Below are 20963 nucleotides of genomic sequence, written 5' to 3'. Positions count from 1 at the left end.
ATTACTGTCGCTTTGTAGTATAATTTGAAGTCAGGCAGAGTGCTGCCTCCAGCCTCATTCTTTTTTCTCAAGATGGTTTTGGCAATTGAGGGTTTTTGTGCTTCCATACAAATCTGATGATTTGTTGTTCTATTTCATTAAAAAATGCTGATAGGATTTTGATGGGGACTGCATTAAATCTGTATAATGCTTTAGGTAATATGGTCATTTTAACTATGTTGATTCTTCCAATCCGAGAACATGGAATATCTTTCCATTTCTTTGTATCTTCTTCCATCTCTTTTAATTGGGTCTTATAGTTTTCATTATATAGGTCCAAATTTTATACATTCAATAAATATTTTTATTTAATTCAGTCCATTTGAAATGGGTCAGATATTGAATAGTAAACTAATTTCAGGTTTGAGTTTCTAGTTCATCAATATTCCAAAAGTTAACATATTTAATCTCCTAAAAAAGGGAGAACTAGAAATGGAATAAATAGTCTCAACTATTAGAAAAAAGCATTTTGAAAACTGTATCTGTTAAATCATCTTATCTATGTTAGAAGTGAAACAAAACTAATACAGAGTATTTATGGTTGAAATGACATATCAAATATTTGCTTAAAATATTTCACCAAAAAAAAAATTAGGAAGATAGCTGTAAACAACATTAGGAAAATGTTAATAATTGTTGGAATTGCAGAAGGGCACATGAGGGTTCATTATACTCTTTAATTTCGTACGTTTGAAAATTTATATTTTAATAAAATTTTTTTTAAAAAAGAAAGCAAAACCATACTTACAAATTTTCATATATTTTTCACTCTTTCTGAAAAGCACTTTAGGGCCATTTTTTGTTTGAAGAAAGTCAAGGCTTTTCTTAGGACCAAATAGCATATTCAGCCCAATAATTAGCATCACTGTCCCTATTAAAAGAGAAAGAAAGAATATATTAGAATATATCACATTTTAATCCAAAAATCCTTCTAACGATAAACTCCAGCAGCCAAGATTTCAATTAAATGGGCACACCCTGGAAATTCAGTTATTAAGTTATCTCAGTACCAAAGCATTTACTCCAATACTACTTGTGATCATTGGGATGATCATAAGAAATAGGAGGAACCTGGATGAGAGATTTTTTTAATTTCTTGTTTCCTAGTTGTCAGATTGCCAAGAGTGTACATCACTGACTGTTGACTATTTAGTGGAGGGTAGAGCACAAGAGAAAGGAGCCCTCTGAATGGCCTTGGGGACTCAATCTTCTCCACTAAAGAGATTTCTCGTGCACCAAGTCAAGGAGCACAAAAGAGGCTATGTAGGTTAACACGGCAGTGTTTGTGGCAATACTTCTGGCCTGGGATATGGATATTCTGGGCACAAGGTCCTCAGAGGATGCATGCTAGAACTCACACTGTGCCAATAAGGCCAGGCGACAGAGTTGAGCTCAATTGGGATGCATTACAATGTAGGTTACATGTAAAGTTTACATACGTCTAAGATTGTATATAAGAAGATGGAAACAGAAGTATGATTCAACAATATATAAATTAGGAAATGTCACGTAAAAGTTAAGCTTAGATGGAAAGCTAGCAAAAAAAAAAAAGTTATGTGCAATTTCCAGGAACTAGCAAAAGAAACCTAGACAATAAATTTATAACTAGTTTCTAATTTAATACAGATTCTTTTCAACTGTATTAAAAGCTACTCTGAACATTACCAACATTTCTCATCATTATAATGCCTTATCATTATAATGCCACTCTTACTAAAATAATTCTTAGTTGAGAAGGAACTCAAAAAAGCACATCATTTATAACATTCAAAAGAAATAAACTTATGCTTAGAATGGCTCTTACTTTCATTCGTTTTCTCCACATGGCAGACCCCCTAAGCAAGCGGCAATAGGAAAAAAGCAGGGCATTGGACAGGAAGATATAGCAGGACAGAGTACACAGACCTGAAAGAAACCAGAAGAAATACAAAGTTTGCAAAGCCAAGATTATCACAGAGGAAATGCAGCCAGGGTATTTGCCAGAAATATCAAATTCTCAGTTATTTTAAATATTTCATGTAATTTAAAAATATATCTTCCAAGTCAGCCTGTCCTGACAGACATCTAGCTTGTGGAATAGAAAAGTTTATGTGAAACTGTACAGAGTACAGAGTAGTTGGGTGTATACCAAGGGCACAGGGAGATCTGCAAAGGGACTCACGCGGAAGCCTAGAGCTTTGCACAGCTCTTGCCCCAATTCTGATTCCATAAGCCTTTGTCTAACTTGTGTATGGTGTTTCCCCTACTACACTGATGCTTCAGGTGGACAAGGACATTATTTCTCTTAAATCTCCAGCATGAGGCATTGTGCTTGGAACGCAGGAGGTGTGCAACAATTTTTTTAATGAATAAATGAACAAATGGAAAAATGAACGTGTAAGCAAACAAGAACAGAACCCCCTACTAACAATTTCTGGCTCCTCTTTTTTCAAAGATTTTATCCTGGAAGCATCTGTTATGTTTTACTTAAACTAAAACAATATGCGACACTTGATTTGTGTATGTCCAGTGTACAGCAGTAATTTCATTATTGCCAAAAGAAAATTTTTTAAGTATGATACTAAGGTGAGCTGATGACATTTTAATTTTTGTACATAAGTTCATAACCACTGAAATGGAAAATACATTTATGATTTGGGAATTTTTCGTTCACACTAAGATTTATATATACGAAATATATTTTATTGGTAAAAAAAGGTAAATAAAAATTAGATAAAATTCAGAACCAAAAAAAAAAATCACAATTCCTATATATAATTACATGCCTTCCACTGAAATAGCAATGTGAGCATAATGATCACAACTTTTCCCAACATATCGTATAATACAAGTGTTACATAGTACCTCTTTCATACTTTATTATGACTTAAACCTGCTTTTTTACAACTAATTCACTTAAAAGGCTTTTGTAGTAATAAATAATACTGAAACTCACTGATAAATAAGAAATTTGTTTTTAAGTAGCAGTTTAGACATTTCTCCAGTGATTTCTTTTTTTTAATCAAGAGATTCTGTTTTAATGAGAAAGGCAAGATCATCCTATTTATTTCCACCAGTTATGTAAAGTGCTAAATCACAGTGAGAGCCCTGAAGAGTATTTTCTAGTAGTTATTACTTTAATCCAAATGTACTCACCCAAAAGCACATCAGATCTTTCTCTAGCATAGACACCTCCTGGGACAAATTTAAAAGCTGTGCACCATGCACAGAAAAATGTATCTAGAAGATAAAATATCATTGCAATGGTCATGGTTTTCCCAGGGCTTGACCCTGAGCTAATAAGATGTCCAAGCACTTGAGGCCACATGGATGCTGTGAAGATGGCGAGTACACAGCCAGAAACAGCGGCTCCCCACGTGGGCAGGTACAAGAGACCCGCAGCCGCAGCCGCTCCTGTTGGTAAGAGAAAAAAACAGGACTCAGACAGGAAAGTAGTAATACATAGGCTCTTCTATTTTCTCAAAAAAAAAGCAGAGGGGGAAGAATAATAAGCTTATAGGACAACCGATGTACAGCCATTTAGAGCCAGAAGAGACTTCAGGGGCACACTGGTCCGATCTCCACACTAATGAGAACCTGAGGTCTACAAGGTTAATGTGACTTGCTAATGGTCACACAGATAGTTACTTGCACAACTGGAAGTGGAATGTGAGTCTAGTAAATCTATTTTAATAGCAGTCCAGTGCTATTTCTTCAGGAATGGTGTGGGGAGGGAAGAAGGCATTTTTAGGTTATTTGTGTTAAGATCATAAGAGCAATAAAAACTGAAAAAATTTGGTACTACCTGTAATACCAAAATCATGTCCACTTAATTTAACCAGCCAGATCCAGGACATTAGAAAAATGTATCATGTAGAATCAGTGTGATATCTAGAACGTTTTTGTTAAGGAACATTCTAAAGGAATTTCCATCTATTTAAATGCTGCTCCTTGTCCTACAATAAGTAAGTTGACTTTCCCAACCACGCAGCCCTCAGATGTGGCTGACAGTACTGTAGAAGCGATGCTTTAGCAATTCTGCTGTCAGTCCATTCCTTATCCAGCAGCCTACTAGCTTTGGGAGCTGTGTGATCTGCCTGGTCCACAGCAGGCACTTAGTAAATTTTTGCTAATTTGTTGAGCCTATCCTAAGAAAATCTAACATTTCTCCCAATTCCTGTGAAATCAGCTTTGAGAAAGCACACATGGTCTTACAGCACCCCATTTTGGAGCCATCAATACAACACTGTTCCATAGAATATGATATTTCCTAGACATTTCCATCAGTGTTATATCACTATGTCCCACCCTTCAAGGGTGTCTATAGCAGACTCCTCACTGCCTGGGGCAAGATCTCCAGGAAAAAATGGTGAGGGGAGCAGAAGGTAGCTTCAGCCAGCTCCTTAGTGTCCCACAGCTCACATGCATCAGTAAGTTCCACCTGCACCATCACAAGACAATGCCATGTGACTACCTATTCCTCCCCACTTCAGAGGACTGTAACTCAGATAAACACGAGAGCCAGATTCCAGGGCCCTCTACAACTGCAGAGTTCAACTCCACAGTGAGACCTTCAAACACGTTAGATCAGACATGGTTATTTTAATAACAGGAAAAATTTTTTCATTTTGAAATAAAACAGAAATAATGACTATTCACTTTTTAAAAATACAGAACTATACAGAAGCAATTAAGGATCACCTAAAACTAAGATGACTATACCCAATACTCCAATATATTTCTCCAAAATTTTTTCTGTCTATATAGAAATATTTTTACGTAAATGAAATAATACCAGATATTGAGGATTATATTCTGCTTCTCATGTGACATAGAAAGAACATTTTCTCATGCTATTAATTTTTTTCCTCAAACAATTTCATGTACATACGCTATAACTCTGGGTAAATACACCACAACATAAGCCACCATGTCCCTATTGTTGGCCATGGACGAGGCTGCTAACACTGTGAGGAACATCTTTCTTTGTCAATTAATCTCTTACTACATCTCTGATTGTTCCTTAAAATAGATTCTTAGAAGTCCAATTACTGGGTCAAGAGGTAAAAACATTTTAAAGTGTCATTACCTGTAGTCAATTATTTTCCTGAAAGGTTATACCGGTCTTCATTTCCTCCAGAAACTTTGCCAAAAGTCTCACCTTTTGAGCCCTGCCGAAATCATTTTTTCTAAAAACTTTTGCCAAATTAATGATGAAAATGGTATCATATTCTGAATTACACTTGTTTGATTATTAGTGAGATTGAATTTTTCCTGTTTACTTCCTTACAATGACTATTTTTTAAAAGAATGAGTCAATTTGATATTCTAAAGGCATTAGACTTTGTTGCTTCTGTCTTACTACAGAGAATTATCTGGAAGGAAAAAAAACAGCTCTTAAAATTTCTCTTGACTGCTTTTGCTTTTTATTTTAAATTTAGTTTCTATTTTTACATAGGCTATATATTTTTTAATCCACTAAAATTATATTTTTAAATAGGCTATAAATTCAAAATCCAAAATCTGAAAGGTAGCAAAGAGTCCCTTTGACTGTTGTCACTTGCTACTTCCCCTTAGGAAAGGCAACCAAGGTTTACATTTTCTGTATCCTTTCAACCTATGTGTAGAAAGAAAAAACAATGTATGCACATTACACCAGTGGTGGCATATGACACACACTCTTAGTCACTTTGCCTTTTTCACTTAATTATATACTTTAACTTTTTGTTTGAGACTGAGTCCTTCCAAATAATTTCCTCCAAATCTGTACAACATCTAAGACACTGAACAGAATTAATGGTAATTGAACATCCCAATAACATTTATGTCTAATATGTTCATTTTCAATAGATCAGATTTTTCATATAGTAAAACTAGGCATACTATATGGTGCACTGGGGTCCTCTGGATGTGTTGAGTACATCTATGTTCTTTTTAAAATAAAACTTTGATTTTACTAATTGCCATCAAGATTTCAGTTCTCTGTTTATGAAATTCTATTGGTTGTTTCCATAATTAATTTCATACTGAGACCCAGTTGGGATTTCAAACTTTAACTGTACAATGAAAAAATAAGATTTCTCTTTCTACACTCTGCTTTATGATGTGGTTTCCAGGGATGAATCACATGAAAAGTGGGCACTATCCCTAGATAATTAGGTGTGAGCTCCAGCTTATTTCAGATGAGCAGGCGACCAGAGAAGGAGATGAAGCTCATGAATTATGGCCCTGCTCTCCTATCTGCTGCAAATAGCTTATTAGGTGCCTTAAATCTGCTTGTCCCTGGAGTCTTTTAAACTACTATGTAATACTCTAGAGAGACTGCAAAACTAGATCAGGTTTGACTCTCAAGGGTATGACCTTCTATCTAGGGAAATAAATATAAGCATAACACTAAGTTCATAGCTTTTCTGTTCTTTAAGTTAATGTGTCTGTGAACCTAAGTTTTCCCATATTTGAAATGAAGATGCTAATATTTGCCTAATAAGCATCTTGCTTATATTCCATGAGAAAAGACAATATAAATGTTGAAGAAACTTTCAACATATTTCATGTTCCTTTTCCCAATTGCATACAGATGAAGAAGCTATATACTCATTGCAAAGTCAGTATTAACAAAGTTATCTAGCCCTTTTCTTGAGGCATTTCATGAGGCGTCTCTCTGATGAGAAGAAAGGTTACTCCAATATTCATACAAACTTCCATAGACCCCATAGGGGATGCCTACTAGAAAATACACAAGCAAAAGGAAAAACAGCTCAATCAGCTGCAGTCACTCACACAGCTCCAGGAGGAAAGCTGGGTCATCCTCATCATCGAACAACCTTTTGGAATTACACATACATCTCCTGCAAGGGTGATGGTGCTTAAGGTGTACAGAAATTTACCTATTGTGTTATTCAACCAATGTTACCGATACACTGTCTCACAAACCCACACACAGCATCTAGTGCAGCACTCCGGCTCACCTGCTTAATTGATATGTATAAGGATATCTCTCCTCACGGAAAGCAAATATAGTGTTTGTTCTGTCACACAGTGGGGGATTTTTTTATTTAACACTGAAACCATCTCTGCCTTTTAAGAGGAAGGGAAAAGGGACAGAATTTAGCCATAGGAAAATAAGTAGATTGCTCCTGAAGTATGACAGCCTTCAGGAATATTCTGTGATCCTTACGGGTATGACTGGGAGGAGATGGTCCAAAGCTGCGTAGAAGTGTGAGAAGCTAAACTGTTACACATACAAGAGAAAGAGAAAGTGAACTTCATCATGGAGCCCCAAAGGAGGACATTCCTGAAAACCAGAGAGCAAGGATTCTTGGAGAGGGGAGGAGGCCTGGCAACGTGGTGACATGCAACCCTCCACCTCCTCAGACCTCCAGTAAATCTGCAGGCACCTGACACATATGCCTTGTAAAAGTCGATTGGGAGATGGGGGAGATTATGTCAGCATAGTCAGGGCAGAATCAGACAGCTGTAGGAGGAAAGGGGAGATGAAATAGGGGAAGGCAGAAATCTGGAGCCAGCTGTCACTGGTAATCATGGTGACATCTGCGTTATGGGGGCTGCAGCTTGTTATAATAGCCCACTCGGCAATCGCACAGATTTGTATGGCTGCCTTGGTCTTCTACTTCCACTCTAAGTGTACATGCTTGCAAGAAAAATTGGACAACCAAGCTGAATGAGTGGCATATCTACAGGTAAATTCCACATACCTGTAACCCACCAGATTAAACTAGTACCAGGAAACCATGAGCAAGTTGAAAGCATCAATCCGCTCACCAAACCCAGCAGAACTGCACCTCTGTAAAATAAAGACATGCCATAAGACATTTGACATTAATCGTATTTCACTGTCCCATATATAAAAAAGAAAAATACCTCTAGGTACACCCAAGAAATAATATGAGTGTGAAACAACCAACGAGATGAGGAGAGCCCCATCGGGAACCAATGTCATATCTTTTCGGAACACTGAGGTAACAACAATTCTGACATTCTGACTTGGAATAAATGATATCTGCAGTCTCTCACGCTTAGTGTCAACAGAGTAATTGGGTTTTCTCAGACTATTAAATTATAGTCACACTGGCCATGGAAAAAGTCATTGCGAATAGTTTCTATTCAGTTTGCTTCTTTCCTTTCTTTTCTCTACCTCAATACTGCTTTTATCTACAGTCTCTGCCTTCCTGGCACCTGTGTCAGTTTGATAAGTAATTGATAGTTGTGTTTTTAAAACAACCACACACTATTTCATTCTTTCACTACTTTGACAAAATCTTGTAGGAGGAAGAAAAAAAGAATTTAACTAAATTCTAGGGGGAAAATTCAGCAACCACAGTAGCTAGGACATGGTACTCAATTAAGCTATACTATAAATTAAGCTAAAAAAATATAATACTTATAACTTAGAAGGCAAGTTTTTTTTAGATTTTTACATGTCTTATTAGCTCATTTAATCCTCACAAATCCGTAAAGTAAATGCTATTATTATCCCCATTTTTCAGAGGTGGACACTGGGAGAAAGAGCACCTGAACCTGCCTGAGGTCAGACACAGTTGCATGTGTAGGACCAAGAATCCCAAAAAGGCCTTTGGGATCTAGAGTGAGGCTCCCGCTGCCCTCCTAAGGTTAAGCGTCATCCTGGATCCACAGAAGACCAGACGTGACAAAGGGCTGTGGAGGGTACTGCTGATCTTTTTCTATTCCCAATTCAACGACAAATGTTTACAAGGACCTACTTTGTGCCAGGCTCCGTTCTAGGGTTTGGGACACATCAGTGAACAAAGATCTCTTTCCTCCGCAGGACTCAAGCTCCAGTGGGGGGAGGAGGACAAACAATAAACACAATTAACAAGCAATGCAGGATATTAGAAGGTGGAAAGCGCTACAAAAGAGTAAGAGTAACAGGGTTCGGAGTGCTAAGGGGGTGGGGAGGGTGCTGACGGGAAACTGGAACACCGCACTGCCCCCTCGTTCCCACGGGGTCTACGACCTGCACCGACCCTTTGGTTTCCCAGCCCCCTTCAGCACCTCTGAGCCTCTCTCTCACCTCCTTCTCCATCTCTCACCTCTTTATCCCATCAAAACTTATCCATGACCCCATTCCTTTAAGTAAAACCTAGTGAATTTTAGAAAGTAATTCCTACTATGATGGTCAAGGGTGATGATGGTCTAATGCAGTATTTCTCAAACAGGGGTTCTGAGAAATACCAGTTTTATGAGATGTTAATAGGTATTCTAAAAAAGGAATTCCATGTTCCAGTAAATTTAAGAAACACCCAAGAGTCTCTAATATGCTAATGTGTATTGTGAACTACAAAGAAAGGAATATGAAATGCAGTATTTCCTAAGCCTATTCGATCTAGAAGACGTTTTTTCAGAGTACTTATTGACATCTCAAGAAACCAGCGTTCCACAGAAAACAGTTTGGGAATGCTGGTCTCGTAAGTTGCGTCTCTCTCTTCAAGTCTCACTCCAACATACAGGATTACGAAAATGTCTGAAAAGGAAACTCTCACTTTACAGTGAGAAAACAAGGCCAGGGATGTAATCTTACTATTTAAACTTAGACAGTGAGTTGCTGGTGGCCAGTCGGGACTCAGTCCTCAAGTGTGGCCTTGGGTTCCCGGTCTAGTTCTCCTTTTGCTCTCCCACGCAACAGGGAACTTTGGAAAGGAAGCTTTAATACATGAGAATAAACTTCTTCCCTTCCACTCTCTTCCCCTGTGCCTTTCTTCCCTCTCATCCTTCCTCCCACATATACTAGAGCATTTAGATCAAAAAGATAAAGACTCCGAATAAAATTCCTAGCTCAGTGCCTAACACAGATTAAGACATAAATATTGGTTCTTTTTCTCATTCCCTGCCCTCAAGGAGCATGGTGTCTAGAAAGGAAGAAAGACATCAAATAACTAATATTTTTAAAAACTGTAATACAGAATAATAACAAGAGATATAAGAGGAGGGGTGGAGCTTAAAGGTAGTATGAGGCAGAAAGGAATCCTGGAGATAAACAGAGGAGACTTCACAGAGCAGACGCTTGAGGTGGGCTGTAAAGGGTGAGTAAGAGCTTGCCAGGATGTCCAGGCAGAGAAGGCAGCCCATGTACATGCAGCTGGGGGACTGGACTAGTCTGGCACTTCTAAGGAACTGAAAATTATTTTGGCTCAGGTGAAGCACAGGGATAAGGTAGGGATCACTTGTAAAAGTAAGGGAGGGGCGTGTACAGACCCTGTCTCATGTGACCTGATATGAGAGGGGGAAAAATCAAGTTTTAAGCAAAGGAGTGATAGAGTCAGATTTTCATTTTAGAAAGCTCACTCTGGGGCAGTGCAGAGAAGGCCACACCGGAGAGAGAGCATCAGCAGACAGTACCAATAGCCCGGAAAGATGGCGATAACCCCACTAAGCAGATATGGCTGGACACAGGAAGAAAGGGATAGATTCTTTAAGAGAAGTACTAAAATCAACTACACTTAAGGCCCAGTTAGATGCAGAAAATGAGGAAGATGCAGAATTCCAGGATGACTGCTGGATTCTGGCAAGGATGATGGGGTGGAGAGGCAGAGTGAACCAAAGCATGGAGGAGGAAGAGCATGTTTGGAGACTGGGAACTCCTGAGTTGAGACATGGACATGCTGAGTTTGAGACACCTGAGGAATATGTCCAGATATCTGCTGGGAGAAGATCCAGCAGGCAGCTGCATGTTCCAAATATGGGAATTTCAGCACGATACGAGAAAATAGATATCAGAGGCAGATGTTTTAAGGATTTCTCCAATCTTTTAACATGAAAGCCTGGACCTAGGCATGGAAGAAAACAGGTGTCGGGAAGAGTTGAGCAAGGATTAATGAGGACCAAGCACATGGACCAACACTTAAACTCAAGGCCGCTAACTCCTCAGGTGCCCTGTGGTTGGTGCAGGTCCCAAAGTGCCAGAGGATGCAGAGCTCTCCCTGGGCTTCCCTCATTTGCCAAGAATCATGAACTGTGCCCAAGCTGCTAACTTGGTCTCTCATCAGGGCCCTCTGGTCTTGTCCTTCCAAATGCCCACAACTGTAATAGGGAGAAAGTGGCCAGGGAACACCATGTTTTCCCTTCCATGAGGATGGTCTTCTCTGTGAAGATTCCTCAGAGTCTCAGAGTGCCCATGTTGGAGCTCTCAGAACCTCCTACTTAGCTATGCACAATCCTCCGTCCTCCCTCAGCTACTCTGCAATAATCCTTCAGCACTGGGGCAAATACTTTTCTGGATCCTTCATCTCCAGAGTGCACGATAATTTCATGACACATTTCTGATATCTACAGTAAACAAAATAGGAAACATTTGGCTGGCACAGATCTAGCTGCTCAACAAACAAGGCGTTTCTCCCTTCAGCCATAACAACCTATTTCTTAACTGCCTCCAAACCCAAACTCACCCAAATGGGTTAGGATCTGGTCCTGGATTGGGATGCCCATTCACTGCCCATCTGGAAACCAGAGATACCTCTCCAAAAATCCAGTGGGTGAGGAACATGAGACTGCCAAAGGCAGCCCCAGCCAACAACCAATGTGGTCTACAGGCTATCCCCTTCGCTGCCTCCCTGGTCCTTCTTTCCTCAGGTTTATTGCAGTCGCCATCTAGAATGAAAAATGAAAAAGGGTCAGTTACATGGGAATTTACCCTCTATATTTAATAACAGACTTTTAGCAAGTAAAAGATGGCACTTGGCTTCAAGGAGCTTACTTTAGAAAGGGTGATGAGACATGCAACAACAATACAAAGCAGAATCTGCTGAGAGCTAGTCAGTGGGAGAGATTATTTCAGACAGGCTAGATCAGGAATGGTTTAGGGAGAACAAAACATTTTGGAATTTGACAAGTGAAAATGCAGAAAGCTATTTACTTCATGTGAAGTTAACAACAGGAGCAAAACTATATGTAGGAAAAGTGAATGGAATGTCCAGGGAACAAATGCAGTCCAACCTGAGTGGAACATTTCCGGTATACCAGGCTGCTTCCCATCTAACACTCTGTACCCAGAGTAATAACCGTGCATTGACTGAGCAGTTACTGTGTGCCAAGCTCTGTTTTGGGCCCTTTGTATGGACTCTTAATCTTTACAACAACTTTACTATGTACGCTTTATTAGTAATCCCATTTTACAGATTAGAAAACTGAAGCCCAGAGAGAACAGGTGACCTGTCCAAGATCATACAGCTAGTAAAGAGAAACTGGGATCAGAGCTCAGGCTGTCTACCTCCAGCACCTGTGTCCTTAACTTTACTGTACTTCCAGGACTGTTTACCCAAGAGGTCTCAACTCACTGCATAACTCACTTACCATACAAATATGTAACAACTGGAGAAAATGCTGGCAGGAGAATTTCTTTGTAGGAACAGAAAGCAAGTTGGGCAGATGTTTTATAGCACTGCGAAGCCCTCTGCAGGTTAAAAGGAATCCTTAGGGTCTACCTATGGGGCTGGCAGCCGGATTTCACAAGGAGAAATCCATTCTGCTAATAAAGGAGCCAGAGGAAGAAGGAGCAGAGCTGAAAGCTGTGGGGATGGGGGAGAGGGTGGTGAAGACGGAGGGGAGGTCAAGGCCTACAGGCCAAGCTGACATTCTTTGGAGAAGAGTGATACCTAAGCTGAATTTGCTGAAATACTCTGTGTATTATGGTGGGTGACCCTGCCCCCAGGACCAACAAATCTTCAATAAAACTAAAAAAAAGCCTGGTATGATCAGATATCCTGGAGAAGCTGGTGAGGAATCTGGAGTTTTGTAAATGGGAGCACAGGGGTAAAAAAAGAAGGGACCAAAAATTGGGTCACATAAATTTAAAACAGAGGCAAGAAAGAAGACAACAGAAGTCAAGAAATGTAAAGGACACCTTGAAGTTCAGATCCTTATCAGATGTACCTGTGAAATGTGCTTTCTGAGTTTCCACTTTAAATGTTTGTGTTTTACAAACTATAAAACATATATTAGGGCTCTAGACCAAGATCTGAATATTCTATTAATAGTAATGTCACGTGACCAATTTACTTGCATGATGTTGTAACTATACACAAACTTTATTTCTTTAATATAGTCTTTTCCTCCGATTCAAGCTGGTTTTGCCCAGATGATGCCATTGTGACTCACTTGCTTCCCATCCCCCATCCTCTGTATGCCTGCTCCTTTAATCATTAAGCCTCAAGACATAAGTTTAACTGAGCCTCTAGTCTGTAATCAAGAGGACAATAGATTTTAGTTAGACTTTAGATTAAGGACAACATCTTGACTTTAGCTGTGCTTCAGCCCCAGTCCCATCGAGGCAGAATAACCACCCCACTGGGCAGGACCAGACAGGATGGTGCCATGATTGATTCCAGAACTGGTCACAACAATCAATTATCTCATTTCCTTCCAATCATCCAGTCAGTAGCACCAAGGACCCCAACTCCCTTCATTTCCATGACTACTGATTTTTCCCTATATAATCTGCACTCCCAAGATACCCGGGGAGCCAGGCTTTGAGCAGTAGCTTACCTGTGTCCCCGGGACATGCAACTCTCTAACAAACCTTACTTTCTTTGCTACAAAACCTGCACGTATCTCTTAGACACGTGCAGATAGACGGACCCTTTTTCTATCCTGATAACAATGTTCCCCTATTCTCATTACCCCCAACTCATGCCAAAATTGGGCCAAAGGAGGATTATACAAGTACTTTGTTCACGGTGAGCCAAAACTCTGTAAAGTTCCATGAACCTGTGGGACTTCTCCCTGTATTTACAAAAGAACAGTGACTCACTAGGAGTTACACAAAAAGCCAGGAGAGAATTAATTAGAATCTAGTAACACTTCTCCTTTCCTTTCAGAGGAGTCTAGAGTCTAAGCTGGGTATGTGACTGTCTGGGAGAGAGTCAGCTCCAGAGAGGGATTGGTAGTTTGAAAGTTGGTGTAAATATGCAAGATTTTCTTTCTTTTCAAATTTCAGATTTGGAGTTTAAATATCTTCAGACGCCTGGAAATTTTTTGAAAAACAAACCCAGGTAGTTCCCACAGCCCTAGCTCACCATTTTCCATAGTGTGATATACTGGGGTCAGTATGGGGGACAAGGAGTGAAGGACCTCATCTTGGAAAGTTATATCCAGAGGGAAAGAAGAGAAAAACAGGGTTGAAAGCCAGCTGAGAGCGTGAGGCCTACTCTACTATCCCACTCCAAAATGACAGAAGCCAGAGATAACTTTATTTTCACCCTCTGTACTAGCAAGGAAGAGGTGTCTTCTGCTTAGATAATAGTACATTGACTGGGTGTTACCATTTCAGAGAGAGAAAAAGTTGAAATAGAGAAATAGCGTAGAAGGACTGTTTTTACCTTTCCAAGATATGTTCCATTCAGACAAGAAAGGTAAACTATGCAAGAGAGAAAATATGCCTAAATAAATCGGGCATATGCTTACCTGCAGAAATGCGATCAAGTGTGGCTATGACACTCAACGTCAGTATCACTCTATTGGACATCTGATAACTCCAGATTGGGTTTAGTGAAGTGTACCATATGCGGAGAACAACAAGAAGAATCTGTCCTAAAATGAATCCCCAGATTCTGAGGTACCTATAAGTGCACGAGTATTTTTAATGACTTTCAATATGGTTTCAGTGAACATGTCCATCGCGAATTTCATAGTTTTATAGAATGAGTATATGAAATAGTCTGGTTGGTAATTTGTAGTAATATACATGACTTAGCCTTTATATAGCCCATTACCTAGGCAACTTGTTAATGCCTCTATTCTCAAAACATTGTTAAGACTGATGGCAAGTATTTATATCCTGATTTTGTGGGGTAAGTGGGACGACTTCTATGCAGCCAGATGGAAGGTAAATACTATAACCTGGAACTCTTGGTCCTGGCTCCCCCTTTGGTAACTGATCACTACACTTATTTGTCTATAGGTACGTAAGATACAAATCATACCTTTGCAAACCACTTCCTGTCCACCATGTCACGGCTTGCACTATCAGCGAGGAAGACACACCAAGTGCAAGGACCATTACCCGAAGTTTGGCATTTGGAGCCTGGAAGGAGGCTATGCTGCCTACAAAGAAATTAAAGAGAGCTAAACATATCTGGCAATCATGCATTGGTACTCGATGATTTGAATTTGATAACTGTTGTGTCTGATGCCATCTTTATACTCAGGAAGATACAGTTAATACAGAATTCTATGTATACATATCTTTTCTTAATTTTATTGAGATATCATCCATACCATAAAATTCACCATGTTAAAGTGAGCAGTTTTGTGGTTTTTAATATAGTCACAAAGTTGTATTACTATTACCACTATCTAATTCCAGAATATTTTCATCAGCCCAAGAAGAAACCCATACCTGTTAGCAGTCACTCTTTTTCCTTCCCCCACCCCCAGTCCCTGGCAATCATTTATCTATTTCCCGTCTGTATGTATTTTTTCTATTCTGGGCATTTCATATAAACAGAATCATGCAATATGTAGCCTTCTGTGACTGCCTTCTTTCGCTTAGCATGTTTTTAAGGTTCATCCATGTTTTAAGGTTCAGCATGTATCAGTATGTAATTCTCTTTTGTAGCTGAATAATATTCCATTGCTTGGATATATTGCATTTTGTTTATCTGTTCATCAGTTGATGGGCATTTGGGTTGTTTCCACTTTTTGGCTATTATGAATAATGCTGCTATGAATATTTGTGTACAAGATCTTATGAGAACATATGTTTTCATTTTTCTTGGGTATATCCGAGGAGTGGCATTGTTGGGTCATACGATAACTCTGTTTAATATTCTGATGAACTGCCAAACTGTTTTCCAAAGCAGCTGCACCATCTTGGAGTCACACTAGCAACATACGAGGGTTCTACATCCTCGCCAACACTTGCTATTGTCTGCCTTTTTGATTATAGCCATACTAGTGGGTCAAAATCTTTAAGGTCAAAAACAACTCAAATCAATAGTAACGTGAACTAGTTTAATAGTTAGCTGAATAGTAATAAACCTAAAATGTCTGAGGTGCCAGAGGTAAGATAGCATGTAACACTCAGCTCTTCTCTGTAGTGATGTAAGAATACTTGAGGACTCTTTAAAAACAAAGTTGTTTATTTCCTTAAGAAGCATCTGAAGGGAGTTTACTTCAGCAAAACTCAATGACTACCTGGAAGAGTATCTGGCAGAAACTAGCCTCTTCATCTTCAACTCTGAGTCACTACTCCACTTTCTCAAATATAATTCCGCCTCTACCCAAGGTGCTGGGTTTCTTGGAGGAAGTTAAAAGGGGAACAACAGGAAGCATCCCAAATACTGTACTCACTCCAAACTTACTTAATATGAATCCCTTATAGCCAACAGAAGTTCCTGGGCTTAAAAATAAAAAACTGTCCCAGTAACTGCTCAGACAGTGGCTTCGTAGGTAAGGCAGCATTGAGCAAAGGCAGCAAAAAAAAAAAAAAAAAAAATGCCAGTGAGATCACTCCTCTAAAAGCCAACCAGGGAGTGTGATGAGAAAATGAGACTTGCAACACTCAGGCCATAGTAATTCACAGAAGGATACTATAAGCTAACAGCAGTTGAACTCAGTTACCACATACTCAATTCAGGGTAGAAAGCTTCATTTCTATTATTTCTGGAACAGAAAATTGCACAGTCATTTGATATGTCTTTCCATTCCTATGGCACCCTCTTTGTAAAGAATGTATTTTTCAGGGGTCTTTACCACTGTTCTCTCTTGAGTCCAAGCTCTTTAAACACCAGAATTCTACACCCTGATGGGCAGCCCTAGCACTCAGCACTCTGCCTTCTTCAGGGACTGATGCACAAAAAAGCAGAAGACAATTTCCTAGTGATTACCGTCAGAGTTTCTGAAAAAAAGTCAACTGACCGTTTTTAGACAGAAGAAATACACAGCATGGTTCGTATACAAATGCCACTGGGAAAACTCAGAGAAATTAACTGTGTTCTAGCAGAAGGGCAAGACATCTAGAGTTTCAACCAGACTCTGATGTTTTCTTTTTTTAAACCTTTTCTCCATGAGCTCGCCTTCTTACTTTTTCCTGCTACTTTTTCACCAGACTCTCAATATTTACTAATATCAATTATCGCAATTCTTTGTGACAGTAAGTGTATATTTAAATTTTTTAATTGCTATTTTTTGGCAATGTAACATATTCAAATTCAGAATTCAAAAAGTACAAAAAGTATACAGAGCAAAGTTTCTCTTTCATACCTGTCTCTACGTACCTTATTTTTCATCCTAGAAGTAACTAAAGTACTATAAGTTGGGTTTTTTTTTAATTTTCTAGAGTTATTTCATGCACGTTCAATGAAATACTAAATATAGTTTCATCTAACCTTTTTTACACAAATGTTAGTATTCTGTATCCACCATTTAGTGCTTCCTTTCTTTCACTTACTATATTGTGAAGGACATTTCATTTCATTAAATAAATAATGTTCTTATCCTTTTTTTTACAGCTTCCTAGTATTCTATAGTATTCCAAGTTTCATAACCATGATTTATTTCATTTATCCCATATAGATAACATTTAGGTTATTTCCAATCTTGCTGTTAAAATATTGCTGTGATAATTAAATAACCTTGTATTTTTGTCATTTTACACATATGTGAGTATAACTGTAAGATATAAAGTGGAATTGCTGCAATTTTGCAATTTTGCAATTTTGATAAATACTGCTAAATGATCCTCTGCAGAGGCTGTGTCAATTTACATTCCCACCAGCAATAGATAAGTGCCTGCTTTCCTCCCCTTACAATACAGTGTTATTAGACTTTGTTCTTTGCCAATCAAGTATATAAACTATATATAAATATATGTATGAGTATAATTTATAGTCTACACATTTTAGAATATTTTTAAGAACCAATTATATTTCCTTTCCAGTAAACTGATGGTAGCTTTTGCTCCCTTTTCTATTGTATGTTGTTGGTCCTTTTTTATTATTAATTTGTAAAAACTCCATATACTACGGAAATTAACTCTTTGACTAAAGAGTTGCAAATATGTTCCCTAGTTTGTTGTTGCCTTGCATACTATGGTTTTAGTCATGCATAGTTTTCATATTGTTATGCATTTTAATTTAACAATTTTGAATGGCTTCTGAGTTTTGTGTCATATTTGGAAAAAAGAATACAATATGTCCAAGAGTTGACCTGTTTAGCAAGGTATCATTCCCCTCCTCATTTCAGTAATTTTTAGGCTTTTCCAATCTGACAGAAAAGTTAAAAAGGTAAAATACACTGGTTTTTGATCTAGTCTGCCAATTTTACTAAAACCTTTCTAAGGTAGTAGTAAGAGAAAGAGAAATCTTTTCTTTTTTATTCAATCATTTAGCATTTAAAGAACAGTCTACATATTTTTTTTTACTTGATTTTTAACCAAAACACTCTCAAAGAAATATTTTAAAATCTTACCAACAGTAATCATCCGTAGCAGGGTTAGCATCCACTTCTTGTTAACCAATTTCCAGAAAGGAGTAATTGTTAGGAATACTGGAGAAAGAAACGCTATGCCAAAACCTTCAAGCCCAGTGAGTTCTAGTGTTTGCAGAGGAAAGTAATAAATCATCGGGGCCAGGCCATGACAGAGAGACCAAGAAACGTATCCTAGGAAAACAGATTTTTCAGAGAAAGACGAAGTGTAACTTTTTCATGATTTCAAACAGAAACCCTACTCCTGCTCCAGCTAGGTGCACCCCCCGCCCCTCACAGCTCTGGCCTTAACTGGTTTCCAGGAAGAGAATTCCTCCCCTTCGACAGCCTTGTCTGTGTGAGTCCGTGGGCATCCCTCATTTTTCATGCATAGTCTTCATATTTAACCTTGTTCATATCCCACAGGTCATCCCTTTATTAAAGCCACTTCATTTAGACCATTCACGTTGAATTTGTTTTCCTATCAGGACCTTGACTGATAACATTTCCTTACCTCCACTGACCCATCTAGAATGAGAAACGTGAAAATGACAAGAGCAACAAGCAGCAGGACTTCCTCCTCTCACTCCAGACTACATCCAAAGACATGCTGGTTAGGGAACAATCATTTTCTTGAAAGCAGACTATTTTAAATCCAACCCTCGGGAGACAGTTCTCCATAGTGGAATATCCAGATCTGAAGTTACCTCTGCCAGCTACTGTGTTACCTTCTGCGATAGTGACAATTAATGCTAATGGGCACCTCCCCTGTGCTAGGCTCTGTGCTAAGGATTTACACGGATCATCTCTCCTATTTCTCACACGACCCGTGTCCTAGGAGGTTGCCATTATTTCTACTTCTCTCTTACAAATGCAAAAACAAATAATAGGAACGAAAGCCTCCTGAAACCCAGAAAGTTAATTGTCTAAGGTCACGAAAGTAGCAAAGGCAGAGTGACCTTAAACCCACGCAGTCCAGCTCCAAATACAGCTTCTAATCACAAAGTGTACTAACTTTCTCCCAAGTTACTTCCCAACCTCCCTTTATCAGCAAAATAGCACTTTTACCACCTCACAGAGTTGTTAGGATGAAATGAGATCAAGTCCAAGGAATACTTAGCACCCTAGGTAGCTCTAAGTGTCTCATAAGTACACCGCCGTACTTATGAGATACAGACTGAGCCAGAAAAATAGGACCTCTGAGATAACCAGCTCCCAGGAAATCAAGTTCCCAGGAAGGCGCCCCTCCCAGGCCAGAGAAATGCTTGTTTCATAATGAACAACGAGATTCCAGCAATCTCCCAAACGTCTGTCTGAGAATTCTGATTTTAATCATACAATTCTGACAATTATACCAATGATTGTTCTTGGGACTTTTTGCAAAGCTAAGTGAGCACACTGAACTCAAGCTCGATGCTTTTCGCCAAATGTGCAGGCACCACCAGGGCCCACTCGCGCCGGGCCAACACCAGCAGCAGCTACCGCCCTGTGTGCTCACCTACAGTCGCCCGGGACAACGGGTGCCCCTTTCCATCCGGAAGTTAAAGTTAGGTACTGAATTTTATGAAGTTAAACATAAAGGTCACAGGTAGAGGTCTCGGGGGGCGGTACCGGCCGTATGGATTCAAGGCCGACACGAGTGAAACTCGCGCGCCTTGGGAGCAATCCCGGGGCGGCGTGGGAATTCGGGAAGCGTCCTCTCCCGCAGGCGCCTCGCCGAATCCTCGGCTTCGGAAACTCGACCTAGGTCTTTTCCCCCCACCCACTCCCCATACACCCCTACGGTGGCAAAAGTTCCCAGGAGGAAGATTTGCTCTGGGCACGAAGCGCGCTTTTCTGCCTCGCCGAGCTCAGCCTATCCGCCGAGCGCCGCGGCTCCAGGCAGGGCCGGGCGGACGGGCACCCAGGACCGCGTGGCGAGGGCATCCTCGGCTTACCCAGGAGGGTCTCCAAGAGGATTTCTCTCCACAGAGAGCGCATGGCCGCGGCGTGGAGAGGCGCTTTCTAGGAAAGAAGCAGCGCTCGGTTCACACCCTGCGCCCCCGCCAGCAGCCGTGTCTTCGCGAGCCTGAATCCGGGTCCCCCGTCCCGCGCCGAGTCGGCCACCGCCCGCCGGCTTGCGTGCCGAGCTCAGGTGTGGGTGGGGCCGCGGCCCGCCCGCCTCCGTCCGGCCTCGCCCAGCCAGCCTGTCCCAGGCGCCGCCCGTGCGCGCTCTTCCGCCGCCACCGCGGGCGCCCAGCGTCTATGCGCAGCCTTCGCTACGCTGCTTCAGCCCGCGCCCGCCGCCTGCGCCAAAGCGACTGCACCCTGCAAGGGTTACGCGTCCCGGCGCAGGGACCTGGGGACCTAGGGACCCCGTCATCGGGCAAAAACTAGGAAGTTGTCCGGCCTGCTCCCAGAACAACCCCGCGATGGAGCGCGGCCAGCGTACAGGAAGGCAGGAACAAGTGCAACTTTGGACCCGTGGTGCCCTGGTTTAAGCGAGGCCCGCAGTGGTACGTTGGGAG

The 20963-nt window shown here is 40.3% G+C and overlaps 1 protein-coding gene across 1 annotated transcript in view; it reads right to left on the bottom strand.

The window, feature by feature from the left end:
* Window positions 1–20601, bottom strand: part of CWH43 (cell wall biogenesis 43 C-terminal homolog) — a 42336-nt gene extending 21735 nt beyond the window's left edge. The window contains exons 1-8 of the mRNA XM_039845180.1: window positions 20394–20601; window positions 18460–18651; window positions 14973–15093; window positions 14455–14609; window positions 11442–11643; window positions 7734–7822; window positions 3175–3432; window positions 788–910 (exon numbers count right to left, since the gene is read on the bottom strand). Of these exons, the coding sequence (XP_039701114.1) occupies window positions 788–910; window positions 3175–3432; window positions 7734–7822; window positions 11442–11643; window positions 14455–14609; window positions 14973–15093; window positions 18460–18651; window positions 20394–20436 (1183 nt within the window). The 5' untranslated portion in view covers window positions 20437–20601. The remainder of the gene's footprint in view (window positions 1–787; window positions 911–3174; window positions 3433–7733; window positions 7823–11441; window positions 11644–14454; window positions 14610–14972; window positions 15094–18459; window positions 18652–20393) is intronic.
* Between the last annotated feature and the right edge of the window lie 362 nt (window positions 20602–20963).

The sequence above is a fragment of the Pteropus medius genome, unplaced genomic scaffold, assembly GCF_902729225.1.
Source record: "Pteropus medius unplaced genomic scaffold, Ma_sr-lr_union100, whole genome shotgun sequence".
Taxonomy (NCBI): domain Eukaryota; kingdom Metazoa; phylum Chordata; class Mammalia; order Chiroptera; family Pteropodidae; genus Pteropus; species Pteropus medius.
This window is presented reverse-complemented; position numbering and strand designations above follow the sequence as displayed.